Source organism: Alligator mississippiensis, chromosome 10, assembly GCF_030867095.1.
Source record: "Alligator mississippiensis isolate rAllMis1 chromosome 10, rAllMis1, whole genome shotgun sequence".
Taxonomy (NCBI): Eukaryota; Metazoa; Chordata; order Crocodylia; family Alligatoridae; genus Alligator; species Alligator mississippiensis.
Genome location: NC_081833.1, coordinates 1718276 through 1731202, shown reverse-complemented (window position 1 = coordinate 1731202; position 12927 = coordinate 1718276). Strand labels below are relative to the sequence as shown.

At 42.9% G+C, this 12927-nt stretch overlaps 1 protein-coding gene across 2 annotated transcripts in view; it reads left to right on the top strand.

Moving 5' to 3' along the window:
- Window positions 1–12927, top strand: part of GRK3 (G protein-coupled receptor kinase 3) — a 106648-nt gene that overhangs the window by 76714 nt on the left and 17007 nt on the right. For both annotated transcript variants that reach the window (XM_059713330.1, XM_059713331.1), the window contains exons 10-14: window positions 1513–1591; window positions 2710–2840; window positions 5050–5144; window positions 6138–6245; window positions 12758–12824. In XM_059713330.1, coding sequence (XP_059569313.1) covers window positions 1513–1591; window positions 2710–2840; window positions 5050–5144; window positions 6138–6245; window positions 12758–12824 — 480 coding nt within the window. The remainder of the gene's footprint in view (window positions 1–1512; window positions 1592–2709; window positions 2841–5049; window positions 5145–6137; window positions 6246–12757; window positions 12825–12927) is intronic.

Sequence of the window (12927 nt, the reverse complement as noted above, 5' to 3'; positions counted from 1 at the left end):
CATTTGACTTGAAGGCTCCCTCTCCAGACATCTCATTGGACTGCTGAGAAATTGGAGGCTGCCCCACGCTCGATTTTGGGATAGATCCTCCGCCTCCCTGTCCTTTCATCTCATGTCTTCCACTGGTATCCATGTCAGTGCTGTAACATGTCATCTGGGTGTAGTGTAAGGTTTTTAGGAAGCCTGATTTCACATATTTATATTTCACATTAATATTATACTTATTTATATTCACACTTTTCATATATTTATCCTGAGGCAGAAGGCAGGGCAGGGTGGCACTTTAGAGACTACCTGATTCAGAGAGGCATCCGCTTTTGTAGGGTGCAACCCACTTGATCCAACGCTTTGATCTTTTGTAGCATTTGACAAAGTAGGCTGCTACCTACAAAAGCTCATACATCTCTGAACCATTAGTCTCTATGGTGGCACCCTGGCTTCAGATTAACATGATTTACTATCTCTGCACTGATCCCGAGACGGTCCCGAGGTTTCTAGTAGCCATACCCTTTACTAGCTGTCCACAGGTTTCAGAGATACTCAGATTGAAGTAGGATCCCCTCTCCATTTTCACTTGGAGCTCCTCTCACTGTCTATATTGCAGATTTTTTTTATTACCTTTTATCTTAAGAGCAAGCTGCCAGGACTTGAATATAAAAGGAAATGCAGCCCTTAGCTGAAAAGGGGTTTTGTACATCGAAACACCTTCATTTACCTGTCTGGATTTCATAATCCAGGCTGTATTATTCTTTACAGGTCTGCGTTCTGTCAGGGAGATGGTCATGTTTTTCTTGATAGTTTTTAATTGGGTTCTGTTCTTGCTTGTTGGTGAATATTCACTTCAAATGCATCTGGAGAGCTGACGCATAGGGTTATATAAGCACTGGAGGGCGCCAGCATTTTAAGATGTCTGATCTTTATGACTGCAGACTTGAGTCTTCTTTCCAAACTGAAGTCTCCAAGCTTTTTTAGTCTCTCTCTTGGTATATCTCCATAGGAATTCAGTCAAATGATTGGGTCTTGTCCTACTGCAGATGGCTAAGATACCCTTCTGTAGTGTCCATCCCTCACCTTGCTTTTTGCTGTCTCAGGGACACCCCTTTTCCACCCCACCTCCCTAGGCTCTATGTAGCTCGTGCGTTTTAACAGCGATGGGATTCTGGATCATGCTTCCTCCTTCCAGAGAAGTGTTTGGAAGATGCTCTGTGAACTAGCTTTTGGGCATACACAGATCTTAGCAGGATAGCTGCGTTACCTGCAGTCTGTTGTGATAACCGGTTGACTTCCTGCAGTCACTTTGTGTATAGCCCTTGGAAGCCGTACGTACACGAGCACTTGCAGACTGCACACGGAGCATGTCAGCACTTCTCGGTTAGGAAGCTGATATCAGTGAAGACAATGTTTACGAATATCTGTAGATGTTACAGGAAAACAAAGCAGCATGTGATAACAGCCTGCAAATGGGAACTTGCCTGTCACTTGATGTTAACCATTTGTTCATTTCCATCCTAGGACTGTCCTTTCATAGTGTGTATGACTTATGCCTTCCACACCCCTGACAAACTGTGCTTCATTCTGGACCTGATGAATGGTAAGCAACTTGATGAAAAGGAACATTTATAGCAGTGTTATAAGGGGCAGGGTGACAGGATTCACTGGGAGCTTGGGTATAAGAGGAAGAAGGAAAGCAAGGAGGCCAAGAGAAGTGTGTTGGTAAGTCTTTGAAAAGTGGGAGAAAAAGAAAGAAAGTGTCAAATGTGAGCTTGAGGATGTGTAGCAGCAGAAATCCCTGACAGGCACTCGAGGGTGTAGAAATACATGAATGCATTCTTGGGAGAGGGGCAATAACCCGGGCCGTCAAAGAAAAGGTAGCAAAGGAGCAGTCAGAAAAGAGGGAGCTGAGTGGGGAGAATGAGGGGAACTGAGTCATAAAAGCCTGTGAAGAGGAAGCAGACCAAGCAGCAGTATCAAAGGCAGAAAACTTGCCCGTTAGCCGTAGCTGAGGTGCTTTAGCACCTTGCACTGCGCCTTTTCTTGGAGATCTGGGTCAGCCGGGAGCGCATCGCAGTGCAGAGCTGAGACTTGACTTCATAATTGTCTCGGGCTCTGCAAAGAATTAAAATGTCCTTAACTTATGGCATGTGAATAATAAGCTCATCGCAATGATAAATTGTCGTTTTGGTTCACATACCAGGGTAATTATTTTAAATCTATGTATCAATCGTGAGCAGTTTTCTATGACTATTCGCTATCGGGTCTTTGATTGGATAAAAGCAGAGGCCCTGCTAGCACGAACATTGCATGTGCAGATTCAGAAATATATTTCTGTGAGAAATCCACCCATCTCTCTTGGAAATGTTCTCTCTGAGAGTATCCCTGCTAGTCGCATTGGGAGTGGCCGGGACGCCTCCCTGAAATCAGTTTTTGAAGGGGAGCAAACACGGGTAGAATGATTTCATTTTCAAAATGGAGTGACACTTGCTGATTGTTCAGCTTGCTTTATTAAGGTCCTTGGTGGTTTTCCAGCATGAACCCCCAAATGTGAGGAAGCCCCTCTGCAAGTGATTGGTACAGCCCCCTCCTGCTGTGTGAGCTGACCATCCTTGTCCTGTCCTGTCCCTCTCTGTTTATGTAGCTCGCTGCCTGCCAATGTAACAAGACTTTACTGTTCTTCTTTTCTGAATTGCATTCCCATTTTTCTAATTTTAGGAGGAGACTTGCACTATCACCTCTCACAGCATGGGGTGTTTTCTGAAAAAGAGATGAGGTTTTATGCTACTGAAATCATCCTGGGCTTAGAACATATGCACAATCGATTTGTTGTATACAGAGACTTGAAGGTAATCACTGTTACAATAGAGACTGTATGTACACAGCTAGTTATTAGGTAGTGACAAGCAGTCTAAAGAATGTAAGCGAGTTAATGGAAATCCTCCTTTGCATTCAGCTTTTTTGTTGCCAGTTGTTGGGAAAATGCTGATTATTTCTAAGTGTCTGTTTTGAATGTTCTCATACTTGTTTCATGTAGGCCTTAGAGTATTGCAATAAATTATCATTTTCTGTTAGGTATGGACTGTACTTGGCCTTTCATAGAGCAGAAGAGAAATGGCATCCCAAGTAGAAATGGCACATGGTCAGCATTGAGAGAAGGGGAAAAAAAGGTTGTGTGATTACCTGCCAGCGGTATACACCTTGTCCCAAGAGGCTAGATTGAGACCTAATATAGCTTGTCTATAGATTGGGAGCGCACAAGGCTCTGGACTGACTGGAGGGCCTGTACTCCCTGGAATTAATTTCATCTTCATATCATAACTTGAGTTTTAGCTGGATATCTGTTCATGAGAGAAATAGGACGGATACCAGAAAGGACTTTCCCACCCAGAGGTTTGTTAATATGTAGTATGATACCCTGGGATGGTTGGGGGAACACAGGGGGTGCAGTTTAAAGCATGCAAAATGCAGCACACTTGAGGAGTAATTCAGCAAGTAAGCTGGCACAGAACAGCTTCTTCCTTCATTAGCATTTCATGATGAAGATGCCCCCTTGTCCTTCCTATCCAAAGGCTGTTGCAGATTTCTTTGTTCATCCCTGATTTTACTGTTTTCAAGGTGTTTTGGTGGAAAGCTCCCGGGTGGCTACGGAGCAGAGGGAGCTTTTTGAAATCAGTTTCTTCTGACGGGAGTAATTTTTAATGTTATCCTTCAAAGAGGTTAACATTTTTCTGCCTGGTGTTTTACTTCTTTGGTAACATACAGCTGCATCCTTTGTGAACCGCAGGGACTTCCAGCTCCAGAAGGTCCCAAAGGGCCACAGAAATATCCTTAAAAAGAAAACAGACTTGTAAGTCTCAGGGTACAGACAGCTGTAATAATTGTATCACCAGCAAAAGGTACTGATTCCCATAGGTACGAAGCAACCAGTATGTCTGCATGATGCTGTAGTGACGCACGTGCAGCGAAATCTCTCCAGTTGTATTCAGGGTCAAAATTGAGGTGGTTTAGCTAACACGTACTGCTACAGGATCACGCGCACATCACAGATTGTAATAGCTGCTCCCCGCCCCCCCTTTAAAACTGCTGCACGTATGTTTATCCACACCCTAAAATGATCCTGGCCCGAAGAAATCCAGTCCAGGGAAGAGCTATGTAGGTAGCTTCAGTGCTCAGTGCAGTACCCATGACTTCACACTAATCTGCAGATAACTTATTAATAAAATGCTACTTAATAATACTTAATATACTTCAGAAGAAAGCGGCTATTGAAATGATATGGATTCATATCTGAATAAATACTGGTAACCAAATAGTGAAATGAAATGTAGTGAATAAGTGCTAAGTGCAAGCCACTTGGGCTTAAATAGAGGTTAGAACTTTTATTAACTAGATTAATAAACTCCAGAAGAATTATTTCCATGTTGTATTGCAATAACTCTTGTCCAGTGTGTTCACCTTCCATACCATATTAATGATCTTATTCATTGAATGAATGTATGAGTTTGAGGGATCAAGGAGGGGCAGCTGAATTATGGAAGATTAATTGAGAGAAGTGGGTATGTCACTGAAGGTGAAGGAGGTTTTGGTATATAGCTATGTGAGACAGAGCGACTAAGAGTGATGAGATGTGTATGAAGATTTGAAGCTGTAAAATTCAGGCAGCCACACAGAGGACCCAGGGTATAAGCATTGGCATTTCTGTCCAGCGCCCCAAAGACTGTGGAATCCGTCCCCTGAATTCACGTTTGGTTAAATTCTTTCATGTGCCTCAAATTGCAGCCCGGTTTCTTTCTCCTGCTTTGCGTTTCGTCTGAGGGTTGCATTCTTCTGTGTAGTACTTCAGTATAAAGATGAATATAAAGCTCTCCTGTCAGGTAACACTCGCACCCTGATTACAGAGGACTGCTTTGGTACTTGTTTGGTACGGGGGTGGGGGGGGTTGTTGCAAAGTGCTCTTGGATTTGTGGCATTTGAGAGTTTCCGCGGTTTTGTGAAGCTGCTCAAACTTTCGTGTTTTCATTCAACACCAAGACTCTACTGTTTGCTTCTTTCTAGCCTGCAAACATCCTCTTGGATGAGCATGGACACGTAAGGATATCAGATCTTGGTCTCGCCTGTGATTTTTCCAAAAAGAAGCCGCATGCTAGTGTGTAAGTATCCCCTTCTCGTGGCTGTGCTCGGTTCTGCTGTGAGTCCTTTACGCTTCTTGAAGTTTCCCAAGGAGCATTCCTGCATTGGCTTGGAGACGGGCTAGATGACCTAATAGTTTTCTTCTGTCTCCACTCTCTACAATCCTGCGCAGTTGGAGCAGCTGATGTGTAGGCACAGGCTGGAGGATGACACATTATTTCATGATGATTCATTGTTCAGAGAAAATAAGCACCCTGTTTAATTTGAAGTACCAGATTGTTTTAATTATCCTAAATGATGGCCTTTCCGAAACGGACTAAAATTCAGGGTGTGTTGTGCGCTCATGTACTTGTAGGGTTGTTGGTTCTCTGCTAGGGCTTGGGCTGGATTTTGCTCGCTTCTACCGACTTCAGGGATACAATTGAAATCTTAGTTTGTTGTCTCATGCAAAATTGCTGTATTTTGTTTGACTTGTTATACTTTTAAAGTCGCATTCATCTCTGGTGTGCCTTAAGTAGGGTTGCCAAAAAAGGATGAATTTGGCCCGTTCCAAATCATTTGGCACTCGCTGCCTTCTAGGAATGAGCAGCAAAGCTTCCATACCAGCTGCCTCCTACCTTTGCCCTAGGGTAGAAGTGTGCACAGGCAGGGGAGGCATGTAGAAAAGAAATGGTAGAGCAGAATTCAGCTTTACCAGCCTGACACCTGGGTTGTGAGTTAGTCTTGCAGGGGCCAGGGCTGGGGTGGACTGAAGGTGTATATAGCTTACCTCCTCTTCCGGCTCCTTGAAGCCTCATTATAGGGGGAAGCGTAGCAACCGCTAACCCCTAAAAAAGAAGCCTCCATGGTTTTACACAGACTAGAAACCAAAGTGGCTGAAATGGAAGCAATTTAAAATGTCTCCTAGAGTTCATGCCATACTACTTTAACCCTCTTGCTGAGTTAGCGTAGGGTTTCATAAGATGTTAGATGTGTTTTGTAATTGAGATTCTGTTGCTGTTTCCCCCCCTCAGTGGTACCCACGGGTACATGGCTCCAGAGGTGCTCCAGAAGGGGACAGCGTACGACAGCAGTGCGGACTGGTTCTCCTTGGGCTGCATGCTTTTCAAACTTCTGAGAGGGTAAGTGCAATCTCTTGCCCTTTTTAGCTTTGATGTCTTTATGTTCAGTCTTTAAAATTAGTAGTATAAATGTGCTGTGTATTTAAATCTGTCTTACTGCTGTCCCTCCTACTTATTCCACCTCTGCACATAGGAATAAAAGGGTTTTTTCAGTTCTGGGCTCCTCCTTTATGTTTCTGCCTTTCACAGCGGTTATGGATATGTCAGTGTGGGGCACAAGTCAAGCTGTCACACCCTCTTCGAATATAGTACACCTAAAGCAGTGGTTCACAACCTTTTTTAGACTTGTGGCAGCCCTCATTAGACTCGAGGCCTCCCTTGGAAAATGCCAGCTCTTCATTTTCATACTCATTTTTGATGAAAGAAAAATAATAGAGCAATTTTTCTGTTGCAAAGAACTCAGAAAGACCAGGCCATGTCAAAATGGTTTAAACACTCTGGATTCCAGTTTCAAATCTCTGGGCTTATCTTGTGCATCACGTGCACACACCTAATAGTGTGTGGCACCCTGCAGCACTCTTGAAAAGATCTCAAGGGGCTGGAATTAAAAAAGAACCCCACAATAATTCTAAAAGTTAGAAATTTGGAACCTTTTCTTCTGAGTTTCTGGGTATCTTTGATGTGCACATATGTGGGGAAGAATTGAATCTTCAGGTGGGACTGAGGCTAGGTGAGTAGTGGGGGAGGGAGGCTGAGTTACTTGTCTCAGACAAAAAGCTTGAACTTGATGTGCTGAAGGAGGAACTGGTGTAAAGGTTTGTGGAGCAGAGAGGAGCGACGTGGCCAGCTCAGAAATGGGAGTTGTGGATCTTAATGGATGTCTTTTGCAGAGACTGCCGGGGGAGTTATAGTTGTCAGGCCGCCTAGAAAGTGCGATAGTTGGAGTGTATGTGGTGGGGGGCTGGACAAGAGGCATCGACGTGTGGATGGAAGGACATGGGTGGGTTTTAGAGATGATGCGTAGGAGGAAGCAGCGATGTTTTGACACCATCTGCATGTGTGAATTGGAGGAGTCAGAAATGATTCCCAGGTTACAGGTGTGAGTCAAAGTGAGAACAGTGTATTCAGTACAGACAGAGAAGTGGGAAGGGCTAGGGAGAAACATTAGCGATCAGTGATGATGACAGAGACCCAAAAAGAGACATCTCTGGTCACCTGGAGATGCAGAATTTGATGCACACCAGTGCTGTGTAAATAGTGATGGCAGGGCTGTGTTGCCCTTTACTGTCCTGAACAGTTAGCTAAAATTCAGGGGGCCTGTCGGTAGGACAGACTGCTTGTGGAGGTAGGTCCTTCTCACTTACAAGAGCTGAACAAAATCCGGTTGCCTTGAACACAGGAGGAAATCAGCAACAGGCAATAGTTCCTTCATTCACAGTTCAAAGCTCTTTCAGCTAGCTCTTGACTCAGGAAAACTTTCTCTAGGCTTTGCTTAGGTCCATGCTCCCATTTCAGTGCAGGAAATGAGATGTCTGCATTACAAAGACAAGGAGCGTGTCCATGCAGAGGTATCTTGTTGGAGTGCATTGCTCCTGATATCCCGGGACCTCTGTGTAAAGGTTGCAGGCCATGCCTATGACTGGGGGCTGTATCTTGGAAAGTGGTGACTCTGGCAGGGAAAATAAGTTTAGGGGTCGCAGGGATCAAGCAACTCCGCATGAGCTCCAGCCTTGATGCTGTGGCAAAATGTGATCTTTGGATAGCAGGAGCAGTGAGTAACAGCAGGAAGTAATTCTGTCTCTGTGTGTGGCACTGGAGACTGCTGCCGTCTTGTTTTAAAAAGGATGTTGAAACTTCGAGGACAGTTTAGAAAAGGACTGGAAAAAACAATTTTTGGCTGGAGAAATGTGCCTTAGAGCGAGAGACTTGCCAAAGTGAAGATTCAGCGGTGACTTGATTCCAGAGTATGAGCCCTTTTGTCAGGACAAAATAATGGGTGCTAACGGGCTCTCAAATCCAGTGGAGCAAGGCAGAACAAGAGTGAGCGGTTGGCAGCTGAGCCAGTTGAGAGGTAAGGCCTGCATTTTCAACCCTGGGGGGAGGCAACGTTGGAAAAAAAGGCCAGGGGAGTAGTGGATTCTCATTCCCTTGAGGTCTCTAAGGTGAGATGGGATGCTTTTCTGGCACTGACGGTTGGCTCAAGTTCCTGGGCTCCCTCCTGTGTCCTCCTTTGGCCGTTGTGGTACAGAAGGATGGACAAGATGATTCAATGATGTTTCTGGCTTTAGACTCTGAAGCTGCTCATCTCACCAGGCAGATGTGGGTTCAGCTTCCTAGGGGGGCAGGTATCTCTTCTGTTAAATTCACCCACGGAGGTGTGTGTTTCTGGGGGCTGGGGAGGGGGGTGTCTGGACGAGGAGTGATCCAAACTGTGCTCCCATTGCAGTTGCTTCCTGATGGCTTATGGGTTGATGGAGGATGAAAAGGGGTTTTGCCTAATCTTTTTCTTGAAGCATTGGGCATTTGATAAATGCTTTTGATCAGTGGGAGCCAACCGTTTTGGCAGGTGTACCACAAACCATCCCCACACTGATCCCTTTCCCTTGCCTGATTTGCTATTCTGCTTTCTGCTCCTTGATTAAACTGCCGCTCTCCTTTCTACTCCCTGCCTGGTCTGATGGTCTGCTTTGTCCTTCCTGCTCTATCTGTCACTACTGTCTGTCCTCTCTGCAGTTTGCCATGTCGCACACACAGGCCGCCTGTGGCACCCGTGCTGCAGGTTGGCCTTCGCTTTTGATCAGAAAGGCCTTTTCCTTCTGTATCTGGGCATGTGCAGCATGTCCTTAATGTTGTTTACCATGTTAATAGAAATCTCTGCCTATTAATGGTATTGTATCTCATCTCAAGGTGCTTAAGAAGGTGAAATGTGGTCTGAAACAACAGGATAATTTAATAGATCTGCACTGGCTAATGCAATTCCATGGGACGCATTGTAACTGGTGCTTTAGCTTAGACTTTCTATTGATAACTTTCTGTGCCTACGGTTTCACAGCCACAGAATATGTGCAGCACTTTGGAGGTCGCTGACGCAGGGAAAACGTATTGTCCTCTGCCAGGAGATCCTCCGAGGGCAGTGGTGGCGTGCGCAGAACCCGTGCTGCGTTGGTGGCATTACGGTTCAGCTCCTTGTGCTGTGTCCTTACTCATTGGTATATTAAGCACCCAAAGCTATTTTGCAAAATTTTAAGGAAGTTTTACTGAAAAGAGGTTTATTCTCTTTGTCTCTTACACGCAAGCACACGCGCTCTGTGTGTGTGTATGTATATATATGTGTGTGTGTGTGTGTGTGTGTGTGTATGTACACACACACACACACACGAGGGGCTGTAATATATGTTATACCCCCTTACTATCATTCAAAGCTTTCTGGGAGTCTACTTCCAGCATAATAGCAGCAGTAGCAATCTCACTGTTTTCTCAGCACTTCTATTACTCTCTGCTTTATTTTTATTTCATTTGGGAGCTAGCGTACTGCTGAGAAAAACGGATCCTATTATTTTTTAATTAAATTGTTCGGTTTGAGGAGTTTGGCTGCAGTTTTAGCAACTTTTCATTTAGATCGATTGCAAGGCCATGAAGTTTGCATTAAATCTATAGGATTTTTTTCATCGGCAATTGCAGCAAGTCTTTGCAGGCTCTAACTTCTTCTGCGCTCAGGCTCATGGGTATTCCTTGCATAAGTGTCCTGTATGTTGGAAGAGAACAGGCCCCTGTGAGTCACAGTCTATGCTTGGTCCTTACGTATACTTCTGTTTGTCCTCGAGAAGACCACATGTGGCACAAGGCTCGAATGTGGCAGTGAAGGTCTTCTGATATTATTTACTTGATCTCTTATTAGTCACAGCTCCTTAATGCTGTGAAATATCTACTCTCATTTGGATCTAAAATTAAAAAATACATACCCTCAAACTTGACTGACATATCAAAAGTTGAAATCTGCATTAAAAAGGGCAGAGAGAGAGATGCTAGAACCACAAGCCACGACAGGCCTAAAATTAGAAAAATCTCATGCAGAGAGTACATACCTTTGTGCCTAGGTACAAATATAAATGGTTTCAGAAATAACCTTTTATGTTAGTGCTGCTTAAATGTCTTTCTTTTCAGTGTTATAGTTATTTCACTGGATGAAAAACATTTGCTCTATATTAATTCTGTGATTTTTTTTTTTTTTTTTTTTTATTTTAAACTAGTTAAAGACTTTACTGGCAAACTGGCCTGTTAAGGTTTCCCCTCCCCACCCCTCCAAAACAATTGTTATTGGGCTTAAAATGTTATCTTGTTGTCTTTTTCTGTATTGTAGGTTTTTCTAGCGTATTTACAGTTTGATCAGTTGTTTGGGATTCCGTGTAATAATTAATGCCATTGAAAATACACCATGTCTGGTGGAAATAATTTAATAAACAGGGTTATCATAGAAAAATAAGTTTCCCAAGGGAAGGAGTAAACTGATTTAGCACAGCCTTGAAGTGAGCTTAAAAAGCATGAGTCCTTCAGCCCTTCAAAATTAGAGAGAGAAAAAGAATGGATTCCTCTTAAAAGCAAACTGGAGTCAGAATTTAATTTCATCATAGTGCAAGCACTGTGCTTTGCCAGGTGTTGAGAAGAGGCGGTGTGTCCTGCCTTCCAAGTAGATAGAAATACTGAGGAGTGGGGAGGGGGTTGTTTGAGATTTTTGAGTGTTAGCGGGTCAGAAAGTTTAGAAAGGTGTAGGTATTTCTGAACAGCTTCATGCTGACCCATTTCTAGCGAGAAATGGAAATGTATGCCTTATCTGTGGACAAGTGAACATTTGTAGAGGATGTGAGCTTGTACGCTGCTGTACTTTAAAAAGGCTACTAGTACTTTAATGGATTTCCCATTATGCTAATAATGTTTTCTTGCAATGAGGGTCCCTTGCTGACTCTCTCTTCCATTTTATAGTTTCCTATTAACTCTTCCCATCGGTAGTTTTAGGTAAGTCCTAATGTGTCTTTTGTCTGGATGCATCCAAAAGCAGAATGTGATTCTTTGCTTTTTTTGAGATGTCATTTTTTGTTTTTCCAGCAGACATTTGTGGATGCGTCGAACTTTTGCAGAACGGTAGATTTATCTCAAAAGCTAATAAGTATCAGTCAGCAAGTATTTGTTGCAAACGGTCCATTTCATTTTATTGAGGCTAAAACCGAAAAATGGCCCTTTAAGGTAGTCAGGATCCTTTCATCTTTGTTCACAAACGATGATCATTAGTTAGATTTTTCCATTTGCTTTGTCAAATTGGGCAGATGCATTCAGTGATAACTAATAGCGATCACTTACAAAGCACTTTTCAGCTCTAGATCTGAGCTCTTTAAAGGAATGTGAGCAGATAGATAGTTTTTGAATTCCAAATGTAAGGATGCTCCCCACCAGTGTTCATTACAATTTTTAGATCAATAGGACAGATATTACATTTTTGAAATGAACATTCTTCATGAACCCCAGCTGTTAGAAAACAGAGAATGAATCTCAGCTATAGTCAACTAGCCAAAAAACTCCTGGTTAATTTTTATTTTTCAGGCTGGTATTCAAGGATTGCACTAAAAATAATGCCGTGTCAAGAACTGCAACAGTTTTAAAACCCCTAAATATGTAGAAAGAAAATAATTTATTATATCCTTTCCAAATCTATTGCAAAGGAGCAAAATAAAATAACACATTTCACATTCACCGAAACAGCCCCATTTCCTTGGTGCGTCGTATGTAAGAACTATTACACCCGACCCTAATCGTGCATTTGTAGCAGGGGCTGTGGCACAGACACAGACTGTGCAGGTCACCCCCCACCAGGTAGTATTTGACTCGTAAATCTAACCTCTTGCTATGTACTTTCTGTATAGCAAGGACATGAGCAGCTCTGCAGAAGGTATTCAGTTTTCTTTGGTAGACATTTTTAACAAATGTTCTCAAAGATTTTAGCCATCTGGTAGCTGCGAAGAATTTCCCTGTAAGCTGACACTATTTATTTTATAGGGTACTTAATCAATGAGTACTTCAGTACTTGATGTATAAGTACTGGAATCATTACTCAGATTGGACACATGAATTAACTAGCCATCTGGATGTATATTAGGAATAGGCTTCCCTAAGTTTAATTATCTTAATGGGGATATTTGAGTGTAGTCAGTAAAGGGGTTCTCTAGAACGATTGTAATATTTGTATGATGTCGCAGTCTACCAAATTGTTAGGAAGAATTTGCTTTTTCAAAGCTCTGTAGGGTATTTAAGTAAATGAAGGGCCTGCAAAACAAAACTTGGATATTGTAGGGTGATTCCTACTTGCAGTTTTGAACTGCGTTTCAGTGTTTGAGCAGTCTTAGCATTTCCACTGAAAAATTAACGTTTCACCGCTTGTCTTATTGTTCTGCAGGACAGGATTGATCAGTTTGAAGAATGGGACTAACAGGATGCTCCACTCTTTTCCGGGGTTGCCACAGCTGAAATAACCTGATATGTTATGGCTTTACATTTATTAGTGCATTTTCTTATTTCTACAGTCACAGTCCTTTCAGACAGCACAAAACCAAAGATAAGCATGAGATCGACCGGATGACACTCACCGTGGTAAGGATTCTAATGATAGTTCATTTATATTTTTCATGCTTAGCCAATTACATTTCCTCTTTAAAAAAAGAATGCATCAGCTGTGCGGCATCTACTTGGTGCA